We start from the raw sequence: 26,867 nt of genomic DNA, 5'->3' as shown, positions 1-26,867 counted from the left end.
GCCCAGTTGGGCAGATGGCTTAATCCAAGGATCCGAGGAGGTGGGCCAGGCCCCATAGTGCTGGGGGTCTCCAAGGCTGACTTGTCGATGCTCTAGGGACCCTGTGGGGCCGGGAATAGAACCCGAGTCTGTGCTATCTCCTGTCCTGTGTAGTGTTCTGAAGCATGGGGCATGGGAAGCGGCAGGTGGAAGAAAGGAGTTGAAGCCAAAGCATAGCTACAGTGAGAAAAACACCTTCCAGGTCACTCCTGCAGGACCACCAGGCTTTTCCGAGTTCATTCGACCCCGGGGACCCCTACCTCCCCTCCCAACCCCACCCCACCCTGCCAGGCTGGGTGGGCTCTTTCTGAAGCGCTAGAGCTGGATGGGAAATCCCTCACTGACCACAGACGAGGGCATCTGCACTTGTGATCGTGAACTAACGGCAGGTGGACAGCGGTCACTCCCCATTTGTTCCCAGCATCCTTTGCGGCACAGGGTCTCAGAGAGAAGAATTTGACTAAGGAGACACTCCTTGCTAATGCAGGAATTCATCATCAGGGCCTGACGGATCAGAACTCCGAGAACAAATGGAGCTCGCTCACACGCCTCTGCCTCCTCCTCCTCCTCCTCCTCCTCTTCCTCCTCCTCCTCCTCCTCCACTCCTCTTCCTCCTCTTCCTCGGATCAGAACTCCGAGAACAAATGGAGCTTGCTCACACGCCTCTGCCTCCTCCCTCTCCCCCTCCTCCCCCCTCCTCCTTCTCCTCTCCCTCCTCCTACTCCTCCTCCTCCCTTCCTCCTCCTCCTCCTCCTCCTCCTCCTCCTCCCCCTCCCCCTCCTCCTCTTATTCCTCCTTCACTCTGTGGGAGTCGCTGTGATGGCTGAAGGTGTTACCATTTCCTTACTCTTACCTTCCCCATGCAGAGAGTCATACAATCTGGAGAGAAACCAGAGGATGGCTTCCTTATTTCTTGGTGTGTGTGTGTGTATGTGTGAGAGTGTGTGTGTGTGTATGTTTGTTGGGGGGTGGGGAGGAAGTCACACTCAGCCAGTAATAGGGGGGCACCTTCTCTGTGTTTGGGGGTGGCCTCCGGTCTGTGCAAGGGACCACCGACGGTATGAGGTATCAGCCCTGGCTCGGCAAGCACCTTCTGCCCTGCCAGCCCTCACGCCCCCTGCTCTACCCCGAGCGAGCCTGGCTCACCTTCTCCAGGTAAGTGTAGCTCCACGTCTTGCCATCGGCGAAGACCCGAGACACGATTCTGCCCTGGCTGTCGTAGTCGACTTTCTCGCTGGTGGTGCCCCGCTGGATGCTGGCGATCTGGCCCGTGGAGGAGTAGGTGACGTTGACGGCCATCAGCTTGCTGCTCGGCAGCCAGAGTGTCGGGTGTCCCGACGTGTCATAGGCGATCCTCAGGAGGAACTTCCGGTGGTCATCGTAGATCTTTTCCGTCTTGGTGGTACGATCGAAGTCGACAGAAAGCAGGTTCCGGCCATTCACCTGTGAGGACAGCCACCCGTGGCCGAGATGAGGCCCGTTAGGGGCTCGAGAGAGGCCCCTCACGCCTCTCTTGCACCCCTCCCCACCCCACTATCGTCTCTCCCCACTTAGGATGATGGATTCTCCTTGTCAGCAAATTAATTTAGCAACTTCTTGGGTACAAGCGCAAGGCGGTAGATCAACTGCACTTTCCAAAGGTTTCATTAAGCAGAAAGACCCACCTGGCACAACTTCAAAACCTTTGCAATTAAATTTTGGAAACCAAAGTCCATGGATCAGGAAAAAATGAAAAATAGAAAAGGAATTCCAAAAGGGATCTGCCTGCAGGTTTGGGGAGAAGCCCAGGAGGCGGCCAATAGGTCCCCGCAAAGTGCTCAGAGCCCCTCCCCCAACCAGACCTTGCAAAATAACCACTGATCGGATTAATCACGGGGCCATTAAAGAGAAAGGCGCTAAGTGCAACGAGCCCCTTTGAAGAGCAGTTAAGGAGAAGGTGGACCCCACATTAGCGTGAATTATTAATGGGCTTAAATAGCTGGAGGTTACAAACACCAACCCTGCTTTTAAGCCCGGGGCTGAAACGGAGCCATTTCCCCAGCTGCCTGCCCCCCTCAGCTGTCGCCTGGTTAACTAGCCTGGCCCGGGTGCCCAGCAGAGAAGCAGGGGCATCGGGCTTCTGTAAGGGCTGCCCTGGCTTGGGGCACATCCAGCATGGGGGACTGCACAGGGGGAGGTCTGGCGGGGGGCCAAGGCACACACAGCAAGTGTTGGTGACTCTTCTCTATGGTATAGGGACCCTTGTAAGCCAGACCACAGTCCCCAGCTGGAATAGACCAACAAGCTTGTTAACTAGCAGAACTGCAAAGTGTGAGTGTGTGTGTGGGGGGGGGGGGGGGAGGGGCTCCTGGGCAAAGCTCAGGAGGCCCTCGGGTCCCTCGTGGAAATTCTCCACCAACTGGGCTGGCAGCTCGGGGCTACGGAGTAGCTGGGGCCCGGGCTAGCCCAGCAGAGCTGGAAGCCTGCGCGGCCACCCCCAGTGGGCCATGCTTGGGGGCGCAGGTGCTGCAGAGGACAAGACAGTGTGCAAGGCCAGTGAGCTCCTAACTCCCAGACTCTTTCTTCGGCCCCTGGGGTGGGAGAAATTCCCCACAGGGCTGGGGTTTAGTGGGAGCTCCCAGGCCTTATGTGTTGTGACAGCCTGGGCTTGATCCCCAGGACTGCAAGGAAAGAAAGTTTCAATGTAGTTGGGGGCTGGAGCCATAGGAAAGCAGGTAGGGAGCTTGGTCTTGCATGCAGCTGACCCAGGTTTGGTCCCCAGCATCCCATAGGGTCCCCCAAGCTTCGCCAGGAGTAAGCCCTGAAAAGAGAGCCAGAGGCAAGCCCGGAGCACATCTGGATGTGGTCCAAAACCAAAAATGAAACATGGCTATGTCCTTCAGTGGGAACCTTCAAAACGAAGAGGTCTGATTACTTATAACCTCCCCACCCCCGTCTCTCTGTCTCTCTCTCTCATACACACACACACACACACACACACACACACACACACACACACACCATTTCAGACTCACACGGAAAGGTAGGAATTTAAGCACTGCTGAGCCCTTAAGTTCTTTTAGCTAAGAAGTTATTGACTGAGGCATGGCCTCAGACCCAGCTGGTGTGGGGGAAACAACCCACACCATTCCAGGGCTGGAAAGTGGGGTGTGTGTGTGTGTGTGTGTGTGTGTGTGTGTGTGTGTGTGTGTGTATGTGTTTGTGGTATGTGTTGTAGCTGTGTGTGTATGGTGTGGGTGTGTGGTTGCACATGTACTGTGGTGTGGGCAATACGGGTGTGTACGGGGCATGCGTGGTGCCCATGTGTGGGCCTGCTGGGGGTATAGACTCTGGCCTCAACTGCTGAGCTGCATCCTGGCTGGATCTCGAAGCAGCAAGGTGGGGCTGGCCGAGCGTGGGAACCTGCCTCATCCATCCGCAAACTTGCAGCGGCTCTCATTGAGCTCCGAGCAGGCAGCTGGAGGCTTCTCTGCTTCCACTTCCTGCGGGCGAGCTGCTGCCTCCTCTGAGGGGCATTTGGTGAAACTCGATGAGTGCAGGTTTGCTGGAGGCCCTGCCACCTTGGGAAGGTGCTAACCAGCCCACACCACCGCCCTGTGTCTGAAAGGCCTGCAGAAAGACAGAAGCTGGGGTGAATGGACCCCACACAGGACGGGAGGTCTCCAGGCCCGCGGCTTCCATTTGTGAGACACTCTTGGTGTCTGAAGAAGACATTGCACATTTTTTTTTTTGAGGTTTGGGGGCTACAGCCAGTGGTGCTCAGGATTTACTCCTGGCTCTGTGCTCAGGAATCACTCCTGGCGGGGCTCGGAGAACCTGTGTAATACCGGGCATCTAACTGGGGTCAGGCACATGTAAGGCTAGCACCTTACCCCCTGCACTGTCTCTCTGGTCTTTATGCAGTTCGAATGGACTTCCAGAGCGCTTGTGTTTCTCAGAATGTGATTTAAAGGCGTGCTCACATGTGTGTGTGTGGGGGGGGGGGGGCAGCGGGGGAGAGAATATGATGCCACTGAACATTTAGGTTTACCCTGTGCTTCTAAGCTCTGAGCAGGTGCCAGGCAGGGTGGTACTGCCAAGGTCTGTGTGGCTTAGTCAGCCCACCTGCTGGCATTGCACTCTGCATTCACTCACTCTGAATTTGCATTTCTCAGCTGCCCTTCCAGCTTCATCCAGCTCTCTCTCTCTCTCTCCCTCTTTTTCCTCCTCTCCACCCTCTCCCTCCCTCTCTCATACTCTCCCTATCTCTCTTCCTCTCTCTGCTCTCCCTTCCCTCCCCCTCTCTCTCACACACACTCTCTCTCCCTTTCTCTCTCTCCTTCCCCCGCCCCAGTGCTCTCTCTGCTCCCAGCTCTCTCTGCTCTTGCTCTCTCCCCCCACCCTTCTTCTGGGAAGAGCAGGAAAAATCTGGATGGCAGAGGGACCTAATTATTTGGGGAGTCAAGGGGAAATGGCAGAAAGGCAGGCGAGGAACTTCTTTTTCAGGATCTGTACCCAGCACCCCTGGGCCCTTCCTGGGGGGGGGGGGGGGCTCAGCTTGTGAAGGCAGCTATAGGACCACAAGGCAGCTGCTGGACCATGTGAAAACCACACACATCAATCCTGCCGTCTGAGTCACCGCAGACACCGGTGGCCACATGAGAACATCTGGAAGCTGGGGGAGGCCAAACATCTGGCCTCCTGTGCCAACGTCCCTGTTCCATGTCACAGTAGTCACTGAGGACGAGGCCTTCCCTTCTTGCCGCCTTGAACCCAAGCGACGAGGAAAGGATCAGGGATGCACATGGTTCTCTCTGACACGGGGCTCGACCTGCTCCTTCTTCCTGTTCCAAGACCCCCCGGCTGCCACGATGCAGCACACGGAATGTCCCAAGAGACCAACAGAGCTTTGGTTTTTCTATCTCCTCCCACACTTCCCTTCCAACGCTGTCCACCAACGCTAGCAAACGGGACCTCATCTCTCTCCTGGACATTGAGCTCAGGGGTCCTGCCCAGAGGTGCCGGGGCCAGGTGTAGCCTGGGATAGAACCCACGGAACAACCTTTATGATCCTAACCATCATCATTATTTTTCTGGGTAAGAATCATAAAGCACCAGCATTATTGCACACCAGTCACTTTCAAATAGATAAAATTCCTTATAAAAAACTACCAGATCAGGGTCAAAGAGAGAGCCGAGAACTTGCTTTGCATGCAGCATGCAGGAGGCCCGGGTTTGATTCTCACATGGTCTCCTGAGGCCTGCAGGGATTGATCCACTGAGCCAAGAGTAGATCCCGAGCCACTGCCCTAGACAACTCACCACCAGAAAGACCCCCAAACCCATCAATGAACACGAGATCATTACGTTCCCTCTAGCTCTATCTGAATAAACTCAGGGGTGTGGATCAGAGATGAGCCCCTCAAGCCCCACTGAGGGTGTGGCACAGGCCTCCTCAGAAGCAAACACGGAAGCCCCCACTTTCAGAGATGGCGTCCAACGGGACAGCAATGAATCACGCATCCTGGTGGCAGGAGGGGTCCATTACCACTTGGGTTTGGAATGCTCCAGAATCTAAAGCAGAAACATACTCAGTGACGCCTCTGTGTGGCACAAAGCACAACGGGATTATCTTCACTCTCAGGGGAAGCTCCGGAAGGAGCACGGCTGGCCAGATCTCCAGGATGCCTGGGGACAATCTCCCAAGTTCCATCTGTGCCCGTCAGACCACTGACTTTCTGCAGATCGTGAAGTCATGCTGCTACATGCCTGCCTATGCCTACTGCACTGGATCAGGCCACTCGGGGCTTCCCGCCACAGATGGCAGAGGGAAATGGGCCGCCACGCTGACATGAGCTGCATAACGAGCCACACAGATGAATACTATGCGGCTGTTAGGAAAGATGGAATCATGAAATTTGCATACAGTGCATGGACATGGAGAGCATCATACTAAGTGAAATGAGCCAGAGATAGAGGGATAGGCATAGAATGACTGCACTTATTTGTGGAATATAAGGTAACAGAATGGGAGACTAATACCTAAGGACAGTAGAGATAAAGGCCAGGGCGATCGTTCCATGGCTTGGAAGCCAGTCTCATGTGCTGGAGGGAAAAGGCAGATGGGATGGAGAAGGGACCACTAAGTCAATGATGGTTGGAGGGATCGCTCAGGATGGGAGATGTGTGCTGAAAGTAGACTATGGACCGAACATGATGGCTGCTTATACCCGTATTGCAAACCATAACACCCGGAAGGAGAGAGAGAGAAAGCAAGAGGGGGGAGGTGCCTGCTACAGAGGCAGGGGGTGGGAAGAGGTGGGGGTGGCAGGAGGGATACTGGGAACATTGGTGGTAAAGAATGGACACTGGTGGAGGGATGGGTGCTCGATCACTGTACAACTGAAATGTAATCACAAAAGTCTGTAAGTGTAACTGTATCTCACAGTAATTTATTTTTTAAAAAAAAAGATGTGACCACAGACATGGGGTCTTTCAAACCCCCCCTTTTTTTTCTTTTTGGGTCACACTCAGCAATGCACAGGAGTTACTCCTGGCTGTACACTCAGGAATTACTCCTGGTGGTGCTCAGGGGACCATATGGGATGCTGGGAATCAAACCCGGGTCGACCGCATGCAAGGCAAACACCCTACCCGCTGTGCTATCACTCCAGATCCCCTTTTGCTTTTTAAAACTTGGACAATTTCTTTTGAACATTACTCAGTTTGCCTTGAAGCATCTGAAATCTGGGAAAACTCAGCTGATGAATTTTATTATTAGAACATCTTCCCTGTTATATATTTTTCTTCTTACCAATTAGAGGCTGGTTCCCAGCACTGATAAAAATAAGGAATTTTTAAACAGCTATCACAAAACAAAGATGAACAATGATGATGCATGCAATTGTCTTTGACTGTGCCCTCCACTAAGATTTAAGTTTCTGATTATTATTTTGTATACCTCTTTGCCCCTTAATTCACTGTTTCTCAGGAAATGCCTTCCATGTTTCCAGATTCATCTGTAGCTCTTTCTATTCTAATCCTGGGCATATATGAAGCTGGCGCATTGTTGTTGAACCAGATACAAAAACTAAGTCAAAACAGGTGAGAATGTGGATACAGACCTTGAAAACAACTGGAAGAAAATGTGAATAGCCAGTACCTTAATTTTTAGGTTGATAATAAAGGGTTGCTTCTTTCTTAGTTAAGAACAAAAGCAAAATAGGTGCGACTAGTGTCAAAGCCAAAAGCTTCTGACAGCAAAAGAAACCATGAACAGACTAAAAAGAGAGTCTACTAAATAGAAGGAAACATCGGGCACATGTGTATGTGGTTAATGGGTAAATGTTCAACATATGAGAAGAACCTGCACAATTCAACTGCAAAAAACCCAAATGATTCATTTGAGAAACAATGGCTGGGACTGGAGTGATAGCACAGCGGGTAGGGTGTTTGCCTTGCATGCGGCCAGCCGAAGTTTGATTCTCAGCATCCCATATGGTCCCCCGAGCACCACCAGGAGTAATTCCTGAGTGCAGAGCCAGGAGTAACCCCTGAGCGTCGCTGGGTGTGACCCAAAAAGAAAAAAAAAACAATGACTAATAGGAACATGAAAAAAAGATGCTCAACATCACTAAATGTTAGGGGCACAAGTCAAAATGACACTGAGATAACACTTTTCCTCTACAAGAAGAACTAGTATCAAAACCCTGCAAAGTAGCAGGTATGGGGCGAGCACAGAGGCACTCTTGAATATTACTAGTGGGAGTATAAGCTGGTTTACCGTTATGGAAGAGAGGATGGAGTTTCCTCAAAGGATTAAAAACAGAACTACGTGACCACCCAGTGGTCCCTAGGCATGTCACTAGGGAAATGAAACCACTAGCTGCCATGCCATATTAGTTGTAGTGCAACAAACAACAGCAAGGCTCAGGGCGTTATTCCTGGCTCCACACTCAGGAATCACTCCTGGTGACCTTGTGGGATCATGGGGATGCCGGGGATCGAATCTGGGTTGGCCAAGTGCTTGACATTTCTAGAATTTTGAAAAGGCCAAAGCATAGTAGAGTTATCTGTTACCCTGAGAGGTCATCAAGGCGCATATGTGGACCTGTCCTCATAACTGGACCTCGACTCTAGGGCGTGTGGAGAATCAAGGGTGCAGAACAAAGTTGGGATTGTTACATTTTTGGTTCTCTTGACTTTAAGCAAAAAAAAAAATTTGAGGGGAGCATGGTAAGGGAAATGCTGTTAACCACACTTACATTTATCTGAAGAAACTAAAGTCTATTTACTAATACAAAGAATGAATCATGTTCCACCTACAGTGCTCTGAGTGGGTTCTTGTAACCTGTGCCTTAGGGCTTGATTTATGTCCCCTTTACCAAAGAGCTTGTAAATACAGGGTGGAAGAGGAAGAAACACAGACAGACAGACACAGACACACAGACACGCAGACACAGACACTGACACACACAGACACACACACAAACACACACATACACACACATCCCTCTCCCTAAAATACATCACTTGTGTGAGTTTCCCATTTGAGGAGAAGAGATAAAAGTTAGATTCTGAAATGGTTTTTGTCTTTTTCCTTTCAAGAACCCAGAATGGTTATTTGACAAATACAGTTACAGAGACTGCAAAGACATGGCCAACCCATTTTACTTTCAGACTTATGACTTTCCTACTTATGACTCGGGTGTTAAACCAGTTCCCAGAGCCTCCCCTGCCCGCCTCAGGGGCTCCTAATCAAGCAGGGAAAGGAAAGTGGACAGCTCCTAGTAAGGGAACAGTCAAGCAAGAGTCCTGGAATATGCAGGGGAGGGGGATGTGGGGTCTTTGACATGCAGTTCCCAGGGGAGGATTTATCTTTAACCCGACCCCGCAGACACACTCTCTGGGAACCCCGACTCACCCTGAGTTTGCGTCCGAAGACATTGACCTTCCCCTGGGCCTGCTCCTTGCGGAACCTCCACTCCACCAGGTTCTGCCCATTCTCACCGGGGAGCGTCATGTTCCGTTTGGCCACAGTGGGGTTGGCAGTGCCGGCCAGCACGTGGGGCTCGGTTTGGTAGTGAGAGTCCAGCCCACTGGCATAGATGATTCTCAGGGAGCCGTCGTAACCGATCTGGTAGCTGTTTCTTAACTGATCTGGAAAAATGAACGCAGAGAGAAGGAAGTTGGGCCTGGGGGTGGCTGTCACACAGGGGGCGTGGATAATGGTCACAGATATTGGTGGTAGGTGTGGAGTAGCACTGCACCCCTAAATCCTATCAGCATTTATACTCATGGAAGCCCGGGGTCCCTCAATAAAAGAAATAAAACCAACACTTTTTTTTTCTTTTTGGGTCACACCTGGTGGTGCACAGGGGTTACTCCTGGCTCTGCACTCAGGAATCACTCCTGGCGGTTTTTGGAGGACCATATGGGATGCTGGGTATTGAATGTGGGTTGGCCATGTGCAAGGCAAATGCCCTACCCACTGTACTATTGCTCTAGCTCCAAAAGCAACACTTTTCTAAAACATTCCCTGAGCTCTATTTGGAAGGCAATTAAGATAGCTATTTCTAGCATTTCATTTGGAAAAGGGTTTGGCTAAATTTTAAGTCTTCCCATTCAATGAACTTCTTTTTCTTTCTCTTTCCTCTTCATTCAACACCCCCCCACCTCAATTTTTAAAATTTTTAAAAATTAATTAATCAATTAATTTTGAATACCCATCCCTCCACCAGTGACCATTTCCCACCACCACGGATCCCAGTATCCCTCCCACCCCTCATCCACCCCATCCCACCCTGCCTCTGTGGCAGGGCATTCCCTTTTGTTCTCTCTCTCCTATTGCCACCTCCATTTTTAAATGAAGAAATCAGAGATCAAGTTCTATGAAATGTGTTATGTTTTGCAGGGTGCACACTCAGAGGGCTGGCTGACATCTACGGCCTCAGAAGAGCCCCTCCTCTCCCCCAATTTCTAGATCATTCCTTAAGATAGCTAAGACAGAGTTGATATCCATAACTTACATTACGAAACAAACAAAAAAAGGGTGAATTTTCCTCCTGAATGGGCATAAAGAAAAGGAACTCAGTCTGTAATTTGGACCCACCAACTACTTCGTACCATAGGTACCTTGAGGAAACACTTTTGAAGCTCCCAGCACCCCGGAGGAAAAAAATGAATTGAGCGACACTAGTTTCAGCTGTCTGGATGTGTCACGGGATCTAACTGGTATCCACAAAAGCAACAATCTGGAGTCTAAGAAGTTTCAGAGTTAGAAATTATTCTTGGGGCCAGGTCCTCCCAGTGACCAACAAGCCTGTCCCAGATTCCCTCCTTAAGTCACATGGCAGGGAGTTTCAGCATCAATAGATGAATGGACAGAGATGGCGAGCTCAGAGATCACAGAACAGGCATGTGGCATTTGGGTAACAGGTCGAATTCTGCCTCACACGTGGACTTCAGGGAGGGCTCCCCGCCCCCGGCCCCCTCAAATGCTCCACTTGAAGATGACAAGTTCTGGAAAATGGAGGAAGACAAGGGTCTGAAGATGCAGATGGAGAGCTGGGATGAGGCGGTTTATATTAAATGGGGGAGGGTGGGGGGGTGGGGGAGTGGCTGAGGGTCTCCAGGCTGACTTTACGTGATTTTAAAGAAAAACACGAGCAAATAGTCCATGGAGACATTGGGAGTATTTCACCAGCAACTCAAGTAGTTTTGAGGTTCATCTTTGGCTTATCTGAAAAAGGGGGGCATTATCCACTAAAATCTGGGCCCCAGGAATGGGGGAGGATGGGAGGGATGCTGGGAACATTGGTGGTGGAGAACGGGAACTGGTGGAGGGATAGGCACTCCATCATTGTATGACTGAAACGTAAGCATGAAAATTTGTAAGTCTGTAACTGTACCCCATGGTGATCCATTAAAAAAAAAATTCTGGGGCTGCTATTAGGATACCTATGACATTCTTCAAAGAAATAAACAAAACACTTCTGAAATTCATAATAAATAAATTAATAAATAAAAATAAAATAAAATAAAATCCGGGCCCCCTTTTATCTTTTCCCCACGTCACTGATGGCCGCACGTTTACCTTGAACCATGGTATAGAAGGAATCAATAGAGGACAAGTTGGAAGTGATGCTGACGTCCTCTTCGTGACTGGATGACTCCAGGTCCACCGTGATGGCCTTGTCCATGTCCCCATGGAGGTTGGTGACGACGCCGGTTGGGAAGGTGACATTGGTGAGGCGCCCTTCACTGTCATAGCTGGAGGAGAGAGGCATCAAACAGGGTCACACAGCCAGCCCCGGGTTCTCGTGACGACGGCCCCAATTCAGGCAGAGGGAGCAAGGAAGGGACTTTTGTCTCTGCTTAGTAGTTGTGCAGAGGGAAGACTTCAAACACACTCCAAAGCCACCCAAAGCCAGCTGTAACCCAGAAAGGCCTGCCCGTGAGAGCAGGACGAGTCAGAACTACCCCCCCTCCACCTCTGCTCAGCACTGGGGCCCCACCCCAGGGACCCCCCTCCTCCCCCTGTCCCCAAGATCTAACAGCTGTGTCCAAGGGAAGCTGCTTCTGAGACGGATGCCCTTCAAGGTCCCCCAGGTTTTTTACAGAGACAATTTAATTCACAGTTATATCAGCTTTCCTCACTCATGTCCTCTACGGCAGCACTGGATGAGAAAATATGGAAACGGACCTTCACTTGTGCTAAAACTCTGCATGTGTGGATGGATATGCATATGTAAAAACAGCTTTCGAGTATCCTGAGACGTCTTGAACAACTTAATGAAAGCCACTCTAAAGATGTTCTCATTTTGAAGGGACCACCAAGTAAAGGATGCTTGGAGGGCCCACTTGGGATGGGAGATGTGTGCTGAAAATTAGACTACAGACTGAACATGATGGCCACTTAATACCTGTATTGAAAACCACAGCACTCAAAAGGAGAGAGCAAAAGAGAATGCCCACAGAGGTGGGGGCGGGGGAATGGGGTAGGGGTGATGGGAGGGATACTGGGATCATTGGTGGTGGAGAATGGGCACTGGTGGAGGGATGGGTACTCCATCATTGTATGGTTGAAACATAAGCACGAAAATTTGTAAGTCTGTAACTGTACCTCATGGTGATTCATTAAAAAAAAGATGTTCTTATTTCTTAGAGACTAAAAGACTTTTTTGTTTGTTTGTTTTCTGGGCCACATCTGGTGGCCCAGGGCTTATTCCTGGCTCTGTGCTCAGGGATCACTCATGGTGTGGCTCAATGGACCATAAGTCGTGCTGGGGACTGAACCCAGGTCAACTGTATGCTAGGCAAGCACCAGACCTACCGTATTGTCTCTTCGCTCCCCTGAAATACATTCAGATGGGAAATAGGGATGTAGATGTTGGTGGCGGGGAGCAGGGCGCACCCATCTTGCCTACATGACATTATCGGGAGGTGAGTCTTGGGTGGTAGATGATGTTCATGGAGAACAGATGGGAGCTTTCCTGGCGCCTAATGACTGTGCTTCCTAATGCTTCACTTCCTCTTCCCCAGCTTACAATCAGAAGGTGAACTTAAGCCTGAATCCCACCTTATCTGTTTGAAGATGCAGTCCTCGGATCAAACGAAAAGGGTGATGATTTGGGGAGACATTTCCCTTTGCAGCAAAGAAAATGGAGGAGGGGGAGGAGGAGGAGGAGGAGGAGGAGGAGGAGGAGGAGGAGGAGGAGGAGGAGGAGGAGGAGAAGGAATAGATGAAAACAAGGGCTTTCTCTGGGGCAGAAATACATCTAAGCTTGGATTTTAGGTTGATACTAAGGATGCCTCCTTATGGGAGGTCTAGGCAGAATCAAGAATTAAACGATGTCCTACTTAAAATCAGCCCCAGATGCAGACAGGAGAGAAAAGATCTCCTTAGTAAAAGATAACATGCACCCAGGGTGTACAGGTTAAGGTTATAGATGTGAACAGGGTGCCAGGCCCCAGGGGGTCCAGGGGTGAGGAGCTAATGACACCCTGAGACCCAAGCAGAGGGCTTTCAGTCTATAAAACTTCACCTTCAGGGTGGCTCAAATGAGCTGGAACAGATGCTTTGCCTGCAGGAGGCATGGGTTCAAGCCCCAGTACCCCATGGCTCCCTGGGAACTGCTGGGAAGAGGCCCTGAGCATTGCTGAGTGTGGCCCCCAAACCAACCAACCAAAAATCTCATTTGCAATATGCCTGGAGGCTGTCGAGCTGGGACACACTCACAGCAGGGGCGGCTACAGCGAACGGGAGATGCAGCCAGGCTGGGGCCACCAGGAAAAGGGATGAAGATCCCCACAGAGGGTGGCAGAGAAACAAGGAGATGGTGTGGAGAGGGATGGCAGCCATGTGGAACAAGGAGACAGTGTGGAGAGGGACAGAGGCCACGTGAAACAAGGAGAGGGTTCAGAGAGGGACAGGGGACATGTGGATAAGGGAGATGGTACAGAGAGGGATGGTGGCCACGTGGAACAAGGAGACAGTGTAGATAGGGACAGCATCAGCGTGGAAGCAAAACTGAAGCAGCTCTTGCCAGGCACTGAGGAGAGGGTGATGCGATAAAATCGAGGCTGTGTGGAGAGCAGAGGGTTTCGGAACACAGAACTCCCCACGCCATGGGTCCACAGGAGGCAGCATACCATATCCGCATGGTTTAGTCACTCACCTCGACCAAGGTATCCTCTCCTGTGCAAGAGGCAGAGACACCAAGTACTAGCTAACTGGGTCTGGCCACTGTGACAGAAATCTTCACACACCCAGGTTACATTTCAGTGGTACTGTGCGAGGCACGTGCCCTACCCACTGAGCCATCTCTCTGGCCCCTTTGTTATTACCTTCTAAGAACTAAGAAGCACTTCTGATGACTGCGGTTCCACAGGTGTGGGAGAATGAGGAGTGAGTGGCACTGAGACAGGTCCAGTCACCCAGACGGGGAGACCATCAGGCCCGGCCTCCCCAGGGACCCTCAGGCAGAGCTTGTGGGGATGTAAATTGGTCTGGCCACAGCAGAGAGTCTCAAAAGTCCACAAGAGAATGGCCTTAGGCCAGTAGCCCTAAGAAAAGGCCTTTGATGAGCTTGCTGTGGCCTTGGGTTGAACACAGAGCAGAAAAGGGAACAACAAGAGGGAAGAAGGATATCCCTCAGGCACCAGAAGGAGCCGTGAAGTGTCCCTGGCCTCCATCCCTCAGCCCCAACCTGCTTCAGAGGCTCTGCCCCTCCTCTCTCATTGGGCCTTGAATAGCCGGGTACTGCTCTACGCTCAGTGCTCTTTCCGGTAGTTCCTCCTCTGGCTCCCTGTGTGCTCTGGGCTCCAATAAGGAGAGACCCTTCCCGCAAGCTGGGCATTGGCCAGCAGGCCTGGCTGGGAGGTGTTGGTGCTGAAGAGCTGTGTGTGTGCTGGGGGCGTGTGTGTGTGCTGGGGGAGTGTGTGTGCTGGGGAAGTGTGTGTGTGCTGGGAGGAATGTGTGTGTGCTGGGAGGAATATGTAGGTGTGTGTTTGGCAATGTGTGCGTGCGGGGGGATTATATACATGCTGAGGGAATGTGGGCATGCAGGGGTATTGTGTATGTGTGTGTTGGGGCAATGTGTGCACTCTGGGGGATTGTGTGTGTGCTGCAGGAATGTGTGTGTGTTTCAGAGGCAAGTGTGCAGATTTGGGAAACGAGTGCGTATTAGAGGAGTGTGTGTCCGTCCCCATCAGCACGAGGGGACGCCTGATGGTTAGGGGACTCATATGATGACCACAGGGCAGGGGAGAGACCCCCTGCTTCTGGAAACCTGAGAGGTTTGAGAAAAGGAATTATTTGCCAATCAGTGCACCTTTAAACGAAACCCTGGAGGACACCGGCTTTCTTCAAGGACATCTCATCTCTCCTAGGGGAAACTAGGCTGCTTATGGAGAAAGAGCCCCCCTGGGGGCCGACACTGCCTGGACAGGTTCCAAGAGGAGCTTACCAAGGTTTGTGTTAAAGAAAATGATGCAAACTTTAATTAAATTAATAAGATACCCAGGAACGACCTTTCCATTACATATGTGCATGCAGGTAAGAGCCATGGAGGAAAAAAATGCAGACTAACTTTTCTTAATTATAAAGACTCGCTCCCTGTGTCTTAAAGATTTATGATTTAGCCATCCTGCTGTTTTCCTGGTTTGTGAAGGAATCCTGTGACACACTTAGGTACTTCAGCGTCTGCTCCTCAATAGAACATTTGTGCAATCTTTGCTAACTCTAGCCCATCGAGCTTAAAAACATCATCTGTGGATTAAGTCATTTCTTCCATTTTTGATTTCAGGAAGTCTTCGACTTGCCCTGCTTAGGACTTGATTCTTGCTTTCCTTTCCTAAAGTTTGTAAAAGACTAAGTGAGGTATTCCTTTCTCGTGGATGCCTGACTTCATTGAATTCATAAATACATCGATTAGCTGCCTCCACTAGGGAAACTATGCATTCTCTCAGTCTTTGCTCTTATGCATTGGCTCCTAATAAAAGGCTCAGAGAGAGGAAATTTTTTTCTTTCACCCCTGGCTCTATACTCAGGGATCACTCCCCAAGGGCCAGCAGACTGTGGGAATTCATCCCTCAAACAAAAATCTCTAAGGATGAAATATGCCCCTTGGTAAAATAATTTAGGTCTCCGAATGCAGAGTGTTTGCAAATATGCACCTGGGAAAGAATAGAACAGCAGAAAAGAATAGATGACAAGTAAGTGCCAGCTGCAAATGTGTGCCAGAAAAGCACAGAATAAGACTGTTTACAGGAATGCACAGAATAAGACTGCTTACAGGAAAGCACAGAATAAGACTGTTTACAGGAAAGCATAGTATAAGACTGTTTAGTGTCTTTTAGTATAAGGATAGCATGGGAAAAATAGAATAGGAAACTGGCAGGAACCTTAACATTTTTCTCTTTTTAAGGATTTTTTTTTTAATTGAATCACTGTGAGATAGACCCTTACAAAGCTGTTCATGTTGGGTTTCAGTCATACCGTGTTCCAACACCCATCCCTCCAACAGTGTACATTTCCCAGCACCAAGTGTCCCCAGTTTCCCTCCCATCATTTCCCCACCCCCACCCCAGTAATCTTTCTATTTTATTATTTTATTTTTTTCAGTAATCTTTTTAAAGGTGCTTTCTGATAGGCTATTTGAAATACCAGCCTCTGCTCTTTACCTATTGAATGTCGATGTCCTGAATAACTATCCTTAGTGACTCTGTGATCTTAAACAATGGTTCACCTATTGGGACACGTGTGTGTGTGTGTGTGTGTGTGTGTGTGTGTGTGTGTGTGTGTGTGTATGTGTGTGTATTCAGGTGGGGGGTTAGGGGAATGATATTGTACTGAACAATTGCCCACCTTATGGGACCACTGATAGCTCCCCAAGAGACCTAAGCTTAGACTTCCTGTGTGTGTGTGTGTGTGTGTGTGTGTGTGTGTGTGTTTCTCTCATTCTCTGAGACCAACCTCCATTGGACAAAAGGCTCAAGTGACAATCTGATTGGTTTTGGACAGGGGACCGTATAGGATGTTGAAATTGAACCTGGGTTAGTTACATGCAAGGGAAGTGCCTTACCTGCTATTCTAATCTCTCCAGTTGAGGAAAACTATTTTTTAAATTGAATTACTGTGAGATAGAATCTTACAAAACTGTTCATGATTAGGTTTCAGTGATACAGTGTTCCAACACCCATCCCTCCACCAGTGTCCATTTTCCAGCACCAGTGTCCCCAGGTTCCTTCTCACCCCCCGTCCCCAGCCTATCTCTATGGCAGACTCACTCTGTCTGTCTGTCTGTCTGTCTGTCTCTCCTTTTGGGCACTGTGGTTTGCAATATAGATACTGAAAGGTTATTGTGTATATCGCTTTACCTACTTTTAACACTCAGATCTTGTCCACTGTGATCATTTCCAACTATTCTTGTCATACTGGTCCCTCCGCTATCTTACCTACCCTCCGCCCCACACATACTTATGATATATTGAGGAAAACTCTTAATACTAAAACTCAGTCTGAACATAGTAATTGCATGGCACTGAGTTTTAAGCTAGAGACACAAAGTAGAATTTCTTTACATCAACACTGCTCAGAGATTGGTGGGAGGGGAGCGTTCTCACTTGAAGAGCCCCGGGGTTACCAAATTCTAGGGGGAATAGAGGCAGGTAATCTGCTTTGAAGTATGGGATGATCTTTTTTTATTTAAGCCTTACTGATCGAGGTACTGTGATTTATAATACCGTTAATGATGGTCTCATGATACCTAACTGGGGGGCTGGAAGATGGAAGCAGGGGGCATTAGTCAGCATTCAGATCAGTGGTTTGTAATGATATAAAGGTGTGAAAAGTTTGTGAACCACAGTCTGAGGAGATCTGAGTGAGGGTACGGCCTTAACTCCTTCCTTGACTATGGACATCAAGCCCTGGGCAAAGACTGAGAGGTCAGTGGCTTGCATCTGCATCCGGACCTTCTAGAACAACTGCAGAAGCTTAAGCTGGGGCTCTGTCTGGGAGGAAGAGGTATGAGGGCTGCTTTTATTTTGATACCAAGGAACAAGCTAGGCATAGCAGATGGGCTTTTGAATAACACCCCATGGTGGATCATGGGTGCTGCATTTGTAAGCAAAATAAAAAGTTCCTTTTCACTGGCTGTGAATGTGTGAGTTTTCATACACTCACTGGTGACACATTTGATAATCACTGGGTAAGGAGAATTGCTAGTAGATATAGACTGGACTCGATCACACCATCCACTATCTGATTTGGACAATGGCAGGATCAGTTTAAAGAGGGAATCCACATTTTGGGGAAAGTGCTTGACTGCTCGCTCTTGAACCATTATGGGGAAACAGGATATTTAGAGCATCTGCTGAACAGAACACATCACAAAGAGTTCATGTCAATTTGTAGCATGGACACAGCTGATAATATAACATCTAACTCATCCTTTTCCCCTCTACCCAGGGATTTTCCTCCCAATAGTCTGAGAGATGTGCAATACCCCCACTCCCCTTTCTGCTTTGAAACTTGGACAGAATTTTCTTAACTCTCGGCGGGATTGGGAGATAGCTCTAAAGGATGGAGCATATGCTTTGTATTCAGGAGTCCTGGACTCGGGAGTCGTCCCCGAGCACTAGTAGGTGTGTTCCTCCCCCCCACCCCCCCCCCCCCACACAACAAACTAGACTGAGAAGGAGAACTGGATTAAACAGAGTATTAAGAACAAATATTGCTTAAGGAGAATTTCGTTTAATGTTTACGATGCAAACCAGCCACTTCATTCAAATGCCTCATTTTATATTCTTTTTTTCCCCTCTGATATCCCTGGGTCTATATATACTGGTTAAAAATTTAAAGCAAAATTATTAAACTATTAAACAAGATGGCAAAAATGGAAACCCACCGCAGTATCTCCCCATGCTTTTAAATGACTGGCTGATAAAATCTCTTAAAAACCATTCTTGGCTGGGCTGTAGCTGGACCAGCAAGCACTTAAAAAAATTTTTTTTTAATTGAATCACCACAGTGAGATGCAGTTACAAGGTTGTTCATAATTGGTTTTCAGTCATATAAAGAGCACTTGTTTTGATGTGTGAGGCTCTGGGTTTGATCCTTGGCACCACAAAAACAAAAATACCCCAAACTAATTTTTTTCCTATTGGGTCACACCAGTATTGTTTAGGTTATTCCTGGTTCTGCACTCAGGAATCACTCCTGGTAGTGCTCAGGGGATCACATGGGGTGCTGGGAATCGAACCCAGGTTGGCCATGTGCAAGGCAAATGCCCTACCTGCTGTACTATTGCTCTGCCCCACCCAAACCATTTTTCAAAATTTAAAAAAAATTTAAATTTTTTTATATTATTATTTTATTGAATCACCATGAGATACAGTCACAAAACTTTCACGTTTGAGTCTCAGTAATACAGTGATCAAACACCCATCCCTCCACGAGTGCACATTCTCCACCACCAATGTCCCCAGTATCCCACCCCGCCCCTTCAACCCTCCCTCTGCCTCCATGGCAGACAAGTTCCCCCATACTTTTGCTCTACTTTTTGGGCATTACGGTTAGCAATACAGATAGTGAGAGATTATCATATTTGGTCCTTTATCTACTTTCAGCACACATCTTCCATCCTAAACGATTCCTCCAACCATCATTGACTTAGTGATCCCTTCTCTATTCCAGCTGCCTTCTCCCCCAGCTCATGAGACAGGCTGCCAACTATGGGGCCATATTCCTGGCCCTTATGTCTACTGTCCTTGGGTACTCAAACCATTCTTTAGTCCTTCATGCTTTATTCTATCAAGAAACAAGACGGAAAAAAATAAAGGAAAAGAATGATTTTTTTTTTCCTCATTTAGAAAAGGGGCCATTTGGATTTTCACACAGTACTAGGCAGCAGTGTAGGAGTGTTTAGGAACAGCTGTTGGATGCTTATCCAATGACAGATTATGCTGTGGACGATGCCCTGATTGTTGACCCTCAAATCAGTTGCTCTGATGGGACCACATACACACAGGACGTGGCAGAGAAAGATTCGGCCATCAGGACTTGGAGTCAATGAGAATGGCTGTGTCCCCTCTAACCTGGCCTCATTGACTGAGTCCTGTAGTCTGTGCTTTGGGCATCTGTGAAGTTTCAGTAGCTCAGGTGCTCGATCACAGCCCAGCCCCTCCTCTGAGCACCTCTCTTAGCCACCCCGCCCCGAGGGAGACTGGACATCACCGCGAGATGGGGCTTGGGCCTGGGCACACAGCGATGTTCATGATACAGAAATGACTCAGAGGCTCATTTTGAAATGGCTCAGCTTGAACGAGGGCCAATGAAACACCCCAACAAGAGACTGGAAATCCGCATCTCCCATTACACCCATACACAAGGGGGTCTGGGGGTGACTCCTTAGTTTGCCCTGTATCTCTGAATGCAGCTCATGAAAGATCCCATAGCGGTCTCCCTTGACAGATTCAGGGCTGATGGCCCAAGAGAGAAAAAGTGCCACTGAGCGGAGTAGCAGGCACAGACCCAGACAGGGCCTTTGCCTGCTTTGACCTGAACCAGAACCAGAACCTGAACCAGAACCAGAACCTGAACCAGACCCAGACCCAGACCCAGAAAGATAACCCGCGGATGCTCAGTCATGTGCGCATGGCATCCAGAGAGAGTCTCTGAAGACCGGCCACTTCTTACATGAATCACAAGAGGGACCCACGCAACTCTAAGTAACCTTAGAGAGAAGTTGCCTCAAGGAGCAATTTCCTTGCTCCTTGAAATTTCTCAATGGACATTCTTATCCTTAAGAAGTCATCTTTGAGTGATCATTAAGTCAACGATGTTTGGAGGGATCGTTCAGGATGGGAGATGTGTGCTGAAAGTAGATAAAGGACCCAAACGTGATGGCCTCTCAGTATCTGTATTGCAAACCATAATGCCCCAAAGTAGAGAAAGAGTATGGGGGAAATGTCTTCCAGAGAGGCAGGGGGAGGGGTGGGATGGGGCAGGGGGAGGGATCCTGGGGACACTGGTGGTGGAAAATGTGCACTGGTGGAGGGATGGGTGTTTGATCAATGTATGACTGAAACTCAAACGTGAAAGCTTTGTGTGTTGCTCATGGTGATTCAATAATTAAAAAAGAAAGAAAGAAAGAAAGAAAGATAGAAAGGAAGAAAGCACAGCTCTGGGATGTGGGGAAAAATTAAAAAAAAAAAGGAACTTTCTATTTAAGTAAAAATAAAAGGAAGTCATCTCTGCTGCTGCAGAGACAGCCTGGTGGTAAGGTGTCACCCTTGCATGTCACCAGTTTGGTTCCAATCCTCTGCACTAGAGACAGGCCCCTGAGCACTGCCAAAAGCAACTACTGAGCACTGTCAGGAGGAGACCCTGAGCACCACTAGGTATACCCCCAGCTCCCCATCCCCCCCCAAAACCCCCCCCAGGAAACCCAAAAATGTGCCCCATTACTGAAAAAAAAAAGAGTTGGGGCTGGAGCGATAGTACAGCAGGTAGGGCGTTTGCCTTTTATGCGGCTGACCGGGGTTCGATTCCCAGCATTCCATATGAGCACTGCCAGAAGTAACCCCTGAGCATTGCTGGGTATGACACAAAAAAGAAAAAAAAACAGGTAAATGTCTCAAATTTTCTTACACTCCCCCATAGCCACACACTGATGGTGTACGCCAGTCTTGACTGTTTCAGACTTGATTAAAACCCATCTGGAGGGGGCAGACAGACAGCACAGGCTGTGCATGCCAGGAGCTTGGGTTTGAGGCCTGGCATTGCGTGTACCCTGAGCACTGTGGACAGCAGCCCCCAGAGAAGTGAGCCTCCAGCACTGGAGGGTGTGGCCTGAAGGTCAAAGGTCAACCTAAACAATTCCTTTCTCTGCACCCCCCACTTCCGGCTCAGCCCCACACCATCTTCTGAAGAAGCTCTTTCCTCTGAAAGTGCTCCCTGCGTGCTCACCCGCGACGTGCCCCCTTCTTTGGCACGCAGCCCACCATCACTATGAAACAGGGCAGAGGAAGTGCTTTCCATTAACTTCCAATTTATTCCTTTCCTAGTGTGATCCCGAAATGAGCAAAAGGGATGTTAAGGACAGAATCTTAATGCAATCCAGTTGAAAAGATTTGTTCCTCTGACAGAATCACGCTGCCGGGCCCCATTCATCGAGCGAGACGGAGTCTGCCAAAGTGCGCCCGCCGTCGGAGGGATGGCAGAGCTGGGCTTTGTGTCCAAGAGCCATTCCAGAAGAGCTGCTGAGAAAATATTTGTCTATGGAACCATTTCTTTCCCCTACTGACTTTTATTACAACGTGGGAAGTGAGCGCCCATAGAAAAGATTTCTGCTTCGGCGCATCATTGTTAAAAAAAAAAAATCCCCAGAAGGAGCCTCAATATTCATCTCCAGGACTGTTTTGAATTTGTCAACATGCCATCCCTGGACATCACATTCCCCATTCTGGTTGTGTGCCCTGTCAGTCAAGTGAACAAGTCAGCTGAAGGGACTCGGCAGTCACATCTGCTGCAAATATCAGACACCAAAGAGTGACCAATGGCTGCTTCTGGCTTCATCCTCAGGCACCTCCTTGTCACCCATTGCCTTTTTTGCAAACCACAACACCCAAAAGGAGAGAGAGAACAAAAGGGAATGCCCTGCCACAGAGGCAGGGTGGGATGAGGGGGTGGGGGGGTGGGAGGGATACTGGGATCCGTGGTGGTGGGAAATGGGCACTGGTAGAGGGATGGGTATTTGATCATTGTATAATTGAAACCCAAGCACAAAAAATTTGTAAGTCTACAACTGTACCTCATGGTGTCTCACTAATAAAAATTAAAAAAAAAAAGAATGTTGGACTGCAGGCACAGGCCATCCTGGAGAAGACACTCCCTGGAGAAGACACTCTCCGGCAGCCTTCACATCTAGGGCTACTCAGGGCTTACTCCTGGAGAGGCATGGGGGAACATAAGTGTTGAAGTGTTGAGGCCAGGGGTTGAACCAGCATCTCTTGCTTGTAGGGCGATCTAGTCTTAATCCCTGGGCTCTCTCTCTGGCCCATGGATAATCATCTTTTTTGTGGGGGGAGGGTCACACTCGGCGATGCATAGGGGTTATTCCTGGCTCTGCACTCAGGAATTACTCCTGATAGTGCTTGGGAGACCATATGGGATGCTGGAAATCGAACCCGGGTTGGCTGAGTGCAAGGCAAACACCTTCCCCACTGTGGTATTGCTCCAGCCCTATCATCATTTTTAAATGCTTCTAGAGCTCTGAAACTCCTGAACTGCCTTTAGTGTGAAAGATCTTTAAACGGTAGTTTACAGACTCGGTTATTAATCCTAAAGGGTCAGGTCCTTCACTTTGGCAAGAAAGACTCTGGGATCACTGATATAAGCATGTGCTCTCAATGGCAGCACTCAACACACAGTCTTATCTCGTGGGAATATGTGTTCACATTCTCCATGAATGTCATAGAATGTTTTCTAAAAGGTGTGCTGGTTATTGTTGTCGTCGTCGTTGTTGTTGTTGGTGGTGGTGGTATCTGTGTGTGTGTGTATGTGTGTGTGTAGAAATTTATCCCTGAGAAAAGTCTGATGATGATGAAATATCAGCAAAGGCCAAAGTCTTTCAAGACTCTGAGTTGGATTTACTGCCTTGTCATTTTGTTTTCCTTTCTGGAAAGAGGGTCCCCAAGTCACCAAATTACAAATGTTCCAGGCCCCTTCTCCCACCTGCCGTTAGGATTCTTTTATTTTTGCTTCTTGGGTCATACCCAGTGACGCTCAGGAGTTCCTCCGGGTTCTGGACTCAGGAATTACTCCTGGTAGTGCTTGGGGGACCATATTGGATGTTGGGGATCGAACCCAGGTTGGCTGCATGCAAGGCAAATATGCCCTCCCCACTGTACTATTGCTCCAGCCCCTGCCCTTAAGATTCTATGACTATTATTTGAGATCAGCATTTCTCAGTCAATGTCCAACTGGTCTCTGTATTTCCCCAGCCTGGTTGAAGACCACAGGTGAAACTCACCTAAAGCAGGAGGTGGGTAGGGGCGGGGTCAACCAGTTCAGATGGTTGAGGGGTTCTGGGAAGAGTCCCAGGAAAGAAACAAGGTTGGAAGGGGACTGTGGTCAAAACAAGGATGAGAAACACAATTTCTGATCTTATTAGTTTGGTATTTTTCTAACCCAAGTCCGAGTTTTCATGTACTTACTCAAAAAATGTGGTCCATCCCGTCTCGTCGCTTTTTGTGGCCAGGAGGCCACTATTGCCATGGTATGTGAACAAGACCAACTCCAGTCCTTGCGCCGTCATGCTCTTCAGACACCCGTTGGTCCCGATGGTCAGCCAGATCACCTGGTTATCGGGGGATACCACTCGGACAGGCATCCGGTTAGGGTCGCGCCGGATCCGCAGGGTGTTGCCGCTGCTGTCGGTCACGGCTGTTATGTCATTGTCGTTGCTGTAGCTGAAGTTGTACAGATAATCTCCAGTGACAAGACTGACTGTGTACTGATGGGTCCCATTGACGTCAAAGATGTAGAGCTCTTGGTCGGTGGGTGAGGCGAGCTCGTAGAAGTTCATGGAGTTCAGGAAAGGCCTGTTCTTAGACACGGCCCGGATGCGGATGTTGCCCAGGTCCGCGATGTACAGGGTACCGTCAGGGGAGGCGGCCAGGGAGGATGGCGTGTTCAGTTTGGCGTCTTTGGCATACCCGTCCCCTGTCTGGTAGCAGTCACAGTTGGCGTCGTTCTTGCAATCGCACTCGGAAGGGATGCCGGCTACCAGCGAGATCTCGCCATCCGTGGTGACCTGCCGGATGCGGTTGATCTTCTTCTCATCTGTCTCGGTGATGTACAGGACACCACTGTAGGACACGGCGATGGCGGTGGCCGACTCCAGCGTGGTCTGCACTGCATGCTTCCCCACGGGGTACTCCACCCCCGGCACCTGGCAGTGCATGGGCCGCCCAGCTGCAATGCGCACCTGGCGGTTCTCCGTGATCTGGAGGACCACGTTGTTATCCAGCACATAAATGGAGTTGTCCATCGGGTTAATGGCCAGGTCGGTGGGCCACTCCAGGCGGACCTGCATGGGAAAGAAATGGGTGGGTAAGGCAGTCAGTGTGTGTGTGTGTGTGTGTGCTCCAGGGGTCAGTGAGAACATCTGGAGGAAGTGTCCCCCCATCCAACTCCATCAACTGTTTTTTGTTTTTATTATTAATTTTATAAAGTTGTTCATGATTACATTCAATATTCCAACACCAATCCCACCACCAGTGCACCTTCCCATCACCATTATTTCTGATTCCCCCAACCACCCCTCACCCCACTAGCAGGCCCTGAATAAATTATTTTATGTTGCTTGTTATAATTTGCTAAAAATGATGAAAAATAATTTACTTAGAAGAAGGTGTGTGAATATTGTTGTATCTCACCAAGGAGCCATTAAGCCCTTGTAGAAGAGATTATTAATATGTTGTTATTGGTTAAGCCTTGTGTGTTTATATTTTCTTAATTGAGATTGGTTGCCTCCTACTTTACACCCCATCCAATGTGGTGTGCTAATCCTGGTTTATCAGTGCTGTAGAGTTTGACGTGTCGCAGCCACATGCTCCAGAAATTCAACAATATCGAATGGGGTAATATAGCTGGGTCCATCAACCATTTTAATGAACCAACCTCCCTCCCTCCCTCCCTCCCTCCCTCCCTCCCTCCCTCCCTTTCTCCTTCCAACAGTGCTTACTCCTGGCTCTGTGCTCAGGGATTGCTGCTGGGTGGGACTCAGGGAAACATATGTGGTGCAGAGGATGGAACCCCAGACAGGTGCAAGGTGAAGACCCTACCTGCTATACTATAGTTCTGGCCCATATCTGTTTATATTAAAAAAAAAGAACTTATTTTATTAGTTTTTATCAGTTGGAAGGGGATATACTGGAAGTGCTGCTCGGGGCTTACCCCTGGCTCTGTCTCAAGGATCATTTCCTGACAGTACTTGGGGGATCAAACATGGTGCCAGGGATCTAATGGGGGTCAACTGCTTGCAAGGCAAGTGCCTTATGGCCTGTGCTTTCTCTCTCTCTCTCTCTCTCTCTCTCTCTCTCTCTCTCTCTCTCTCTCTCTCTCTCTTTCTCTCTGAGGTGCAGTTTGGAATGCTACTGTAAAAAAAACAGAGCTGCGAGAGGAGACAAATGGACGAAATAACGTTTTACTTAAAAATGCAGTTCGCTGAAAGATTTGCAAGTTACAGCCCAACAGCAAAATGAACCCCCAAGTAGCGTGTTACCAGATAGCAATGAGAGATGAACACATACTTTCCCTTAGCAGCAATAACCAGCAAATGTTGGGGCTTTCTGGGTTATGAATACATTAGCGTTCTATTGTGTTTTCAATCAGGCCCAGAGTAAAGTTTCTAATTCTAGCTACAAGTCCCCCGGGACTCATCTCTGGAAGGTTCTTTCACTCCTTAAAGGAGTTTGTGCAATCCCAAGATTAGAGCTGTGATCTGCTTGGTTCCTTTTGGATGTATCTGCCTGCTGCCACTGTATTTATTGGTAGTTGATTACAAATGCTTTGCATTTCACAGTGATAATTGTTCTGCCTCTCATTGAATTCATCACAGGCGGAACTACAGAAGAAAATAACTTTTTATTAGTTCCTGAGATTCATGGAAATGGAACCGCTTTATCACCACGACTGCCAGGCAGGACGGAAGCAGCCTCAGGGAGTACCGCCCAGCCAGCTGTGTTGGCCAATCAGGCCACGGGAAGAAAAGCAGCCACTGCACTACCTGGCTGATATGCATGCTGGTGTCACACGTCAAGGGTCTGGCTGACGTCAGGTCATTGGAGCCCAGGACTGTCGATATGATGCCATTCTGATCCACTTTCCGGATCATGGTTCCATCAACGAAATAGATCAATCCATTCTTGTCAATTGCCATTCCTGTTGGTCACCAGAAGTAAGTGGGACTCATTTATCCAAAGTGGCTCATTTTCATGAGACCCTCCCTCATTAAACCCAACATTTCACCCCACCCCATGGCCAATGAGTAGCAGGGAGGTCAAAGATCTCAAACATATGAGAATTAAAGATTTCAAATACATTAAAAAAAGAGTACTGACAACATAAATAAAATGCAATAAAAACATTAACCCAAATTTGTAAGGCTCTTCACTTGCTAAGTATGACTTACAGAGTCAGTGCCTGTGTTTTAAAAAGGATAAAATTATGTCTCTATAATGCAGTTGTCTATAAATTATAGAAACAGGTCAACTTCTATTGCACCAAACTGTGTAACTATATTGAAACAAAAATAGATCTGTGCCAAGGTTAGTGTTCT

The 26,867-nt window shown here is 48.8% G+C and overlaps 1 protein-coding gene across 6 annotated transcripts in view; it reads right to left on the bottom strand.

Moving 5' to 3' along the window:
- The window catches only part of TENM3 (teneurin transmembrane protein 3), a 1,336,193-nt gene that overhangs the window by 11,950 nt on the left and 1,297,376 nt on the right, over nt 1–26,867 (bottom strand). For all 6 annotated transcript variants that reach the window (XM_056114252.1, XM_056114254.1, XM_056114255.1 and 3 more), the window contains 5 exons: nt 26,316–26,470; nt 23,740–24,614; nt 11,114–11,289; nt 8,942–9,177; nt 1,186–1,482 (listed from right to left, as the gene is read on the bottom strand). In XM_056114252.1, coding sequence (XP_055970227.1) covers nt 1,186–1,482; nt 8,942–9,177; nt 11,114–11,289; nt 23,740–24,614; nt 26,316–26,470 — 1,739 coding nt within the window. The remainder of the gene's footprint in view (nt 1–1,185; nt 1,483–8,941; nt 9,178–11,113; nt 11,290–23,739; nt 24,615–26,315; nt 26,471–26,867) is intronic.

This window comes from Sorex fumeus, unplaced genomic scaffold (assembly GCF_029834395.1).
Source record: "Sorex fumeus unplaced genomic scaffold, SorFum_2.1 ptg000024l, whole genome shotgun sequence".
In the NCBI taxonomy this organism is placed as follows: Eukaryota; Metazoa; Chordata; class Mammalia; order Eulipotyphla; family Soricidae; genus Sorex; species Sorex fumeus.
The sequence above is the reverse complement of the archived record's forward strand: the minus strand, read 5'-3'. Positions and strand labels throughout refer to the sequence as shown.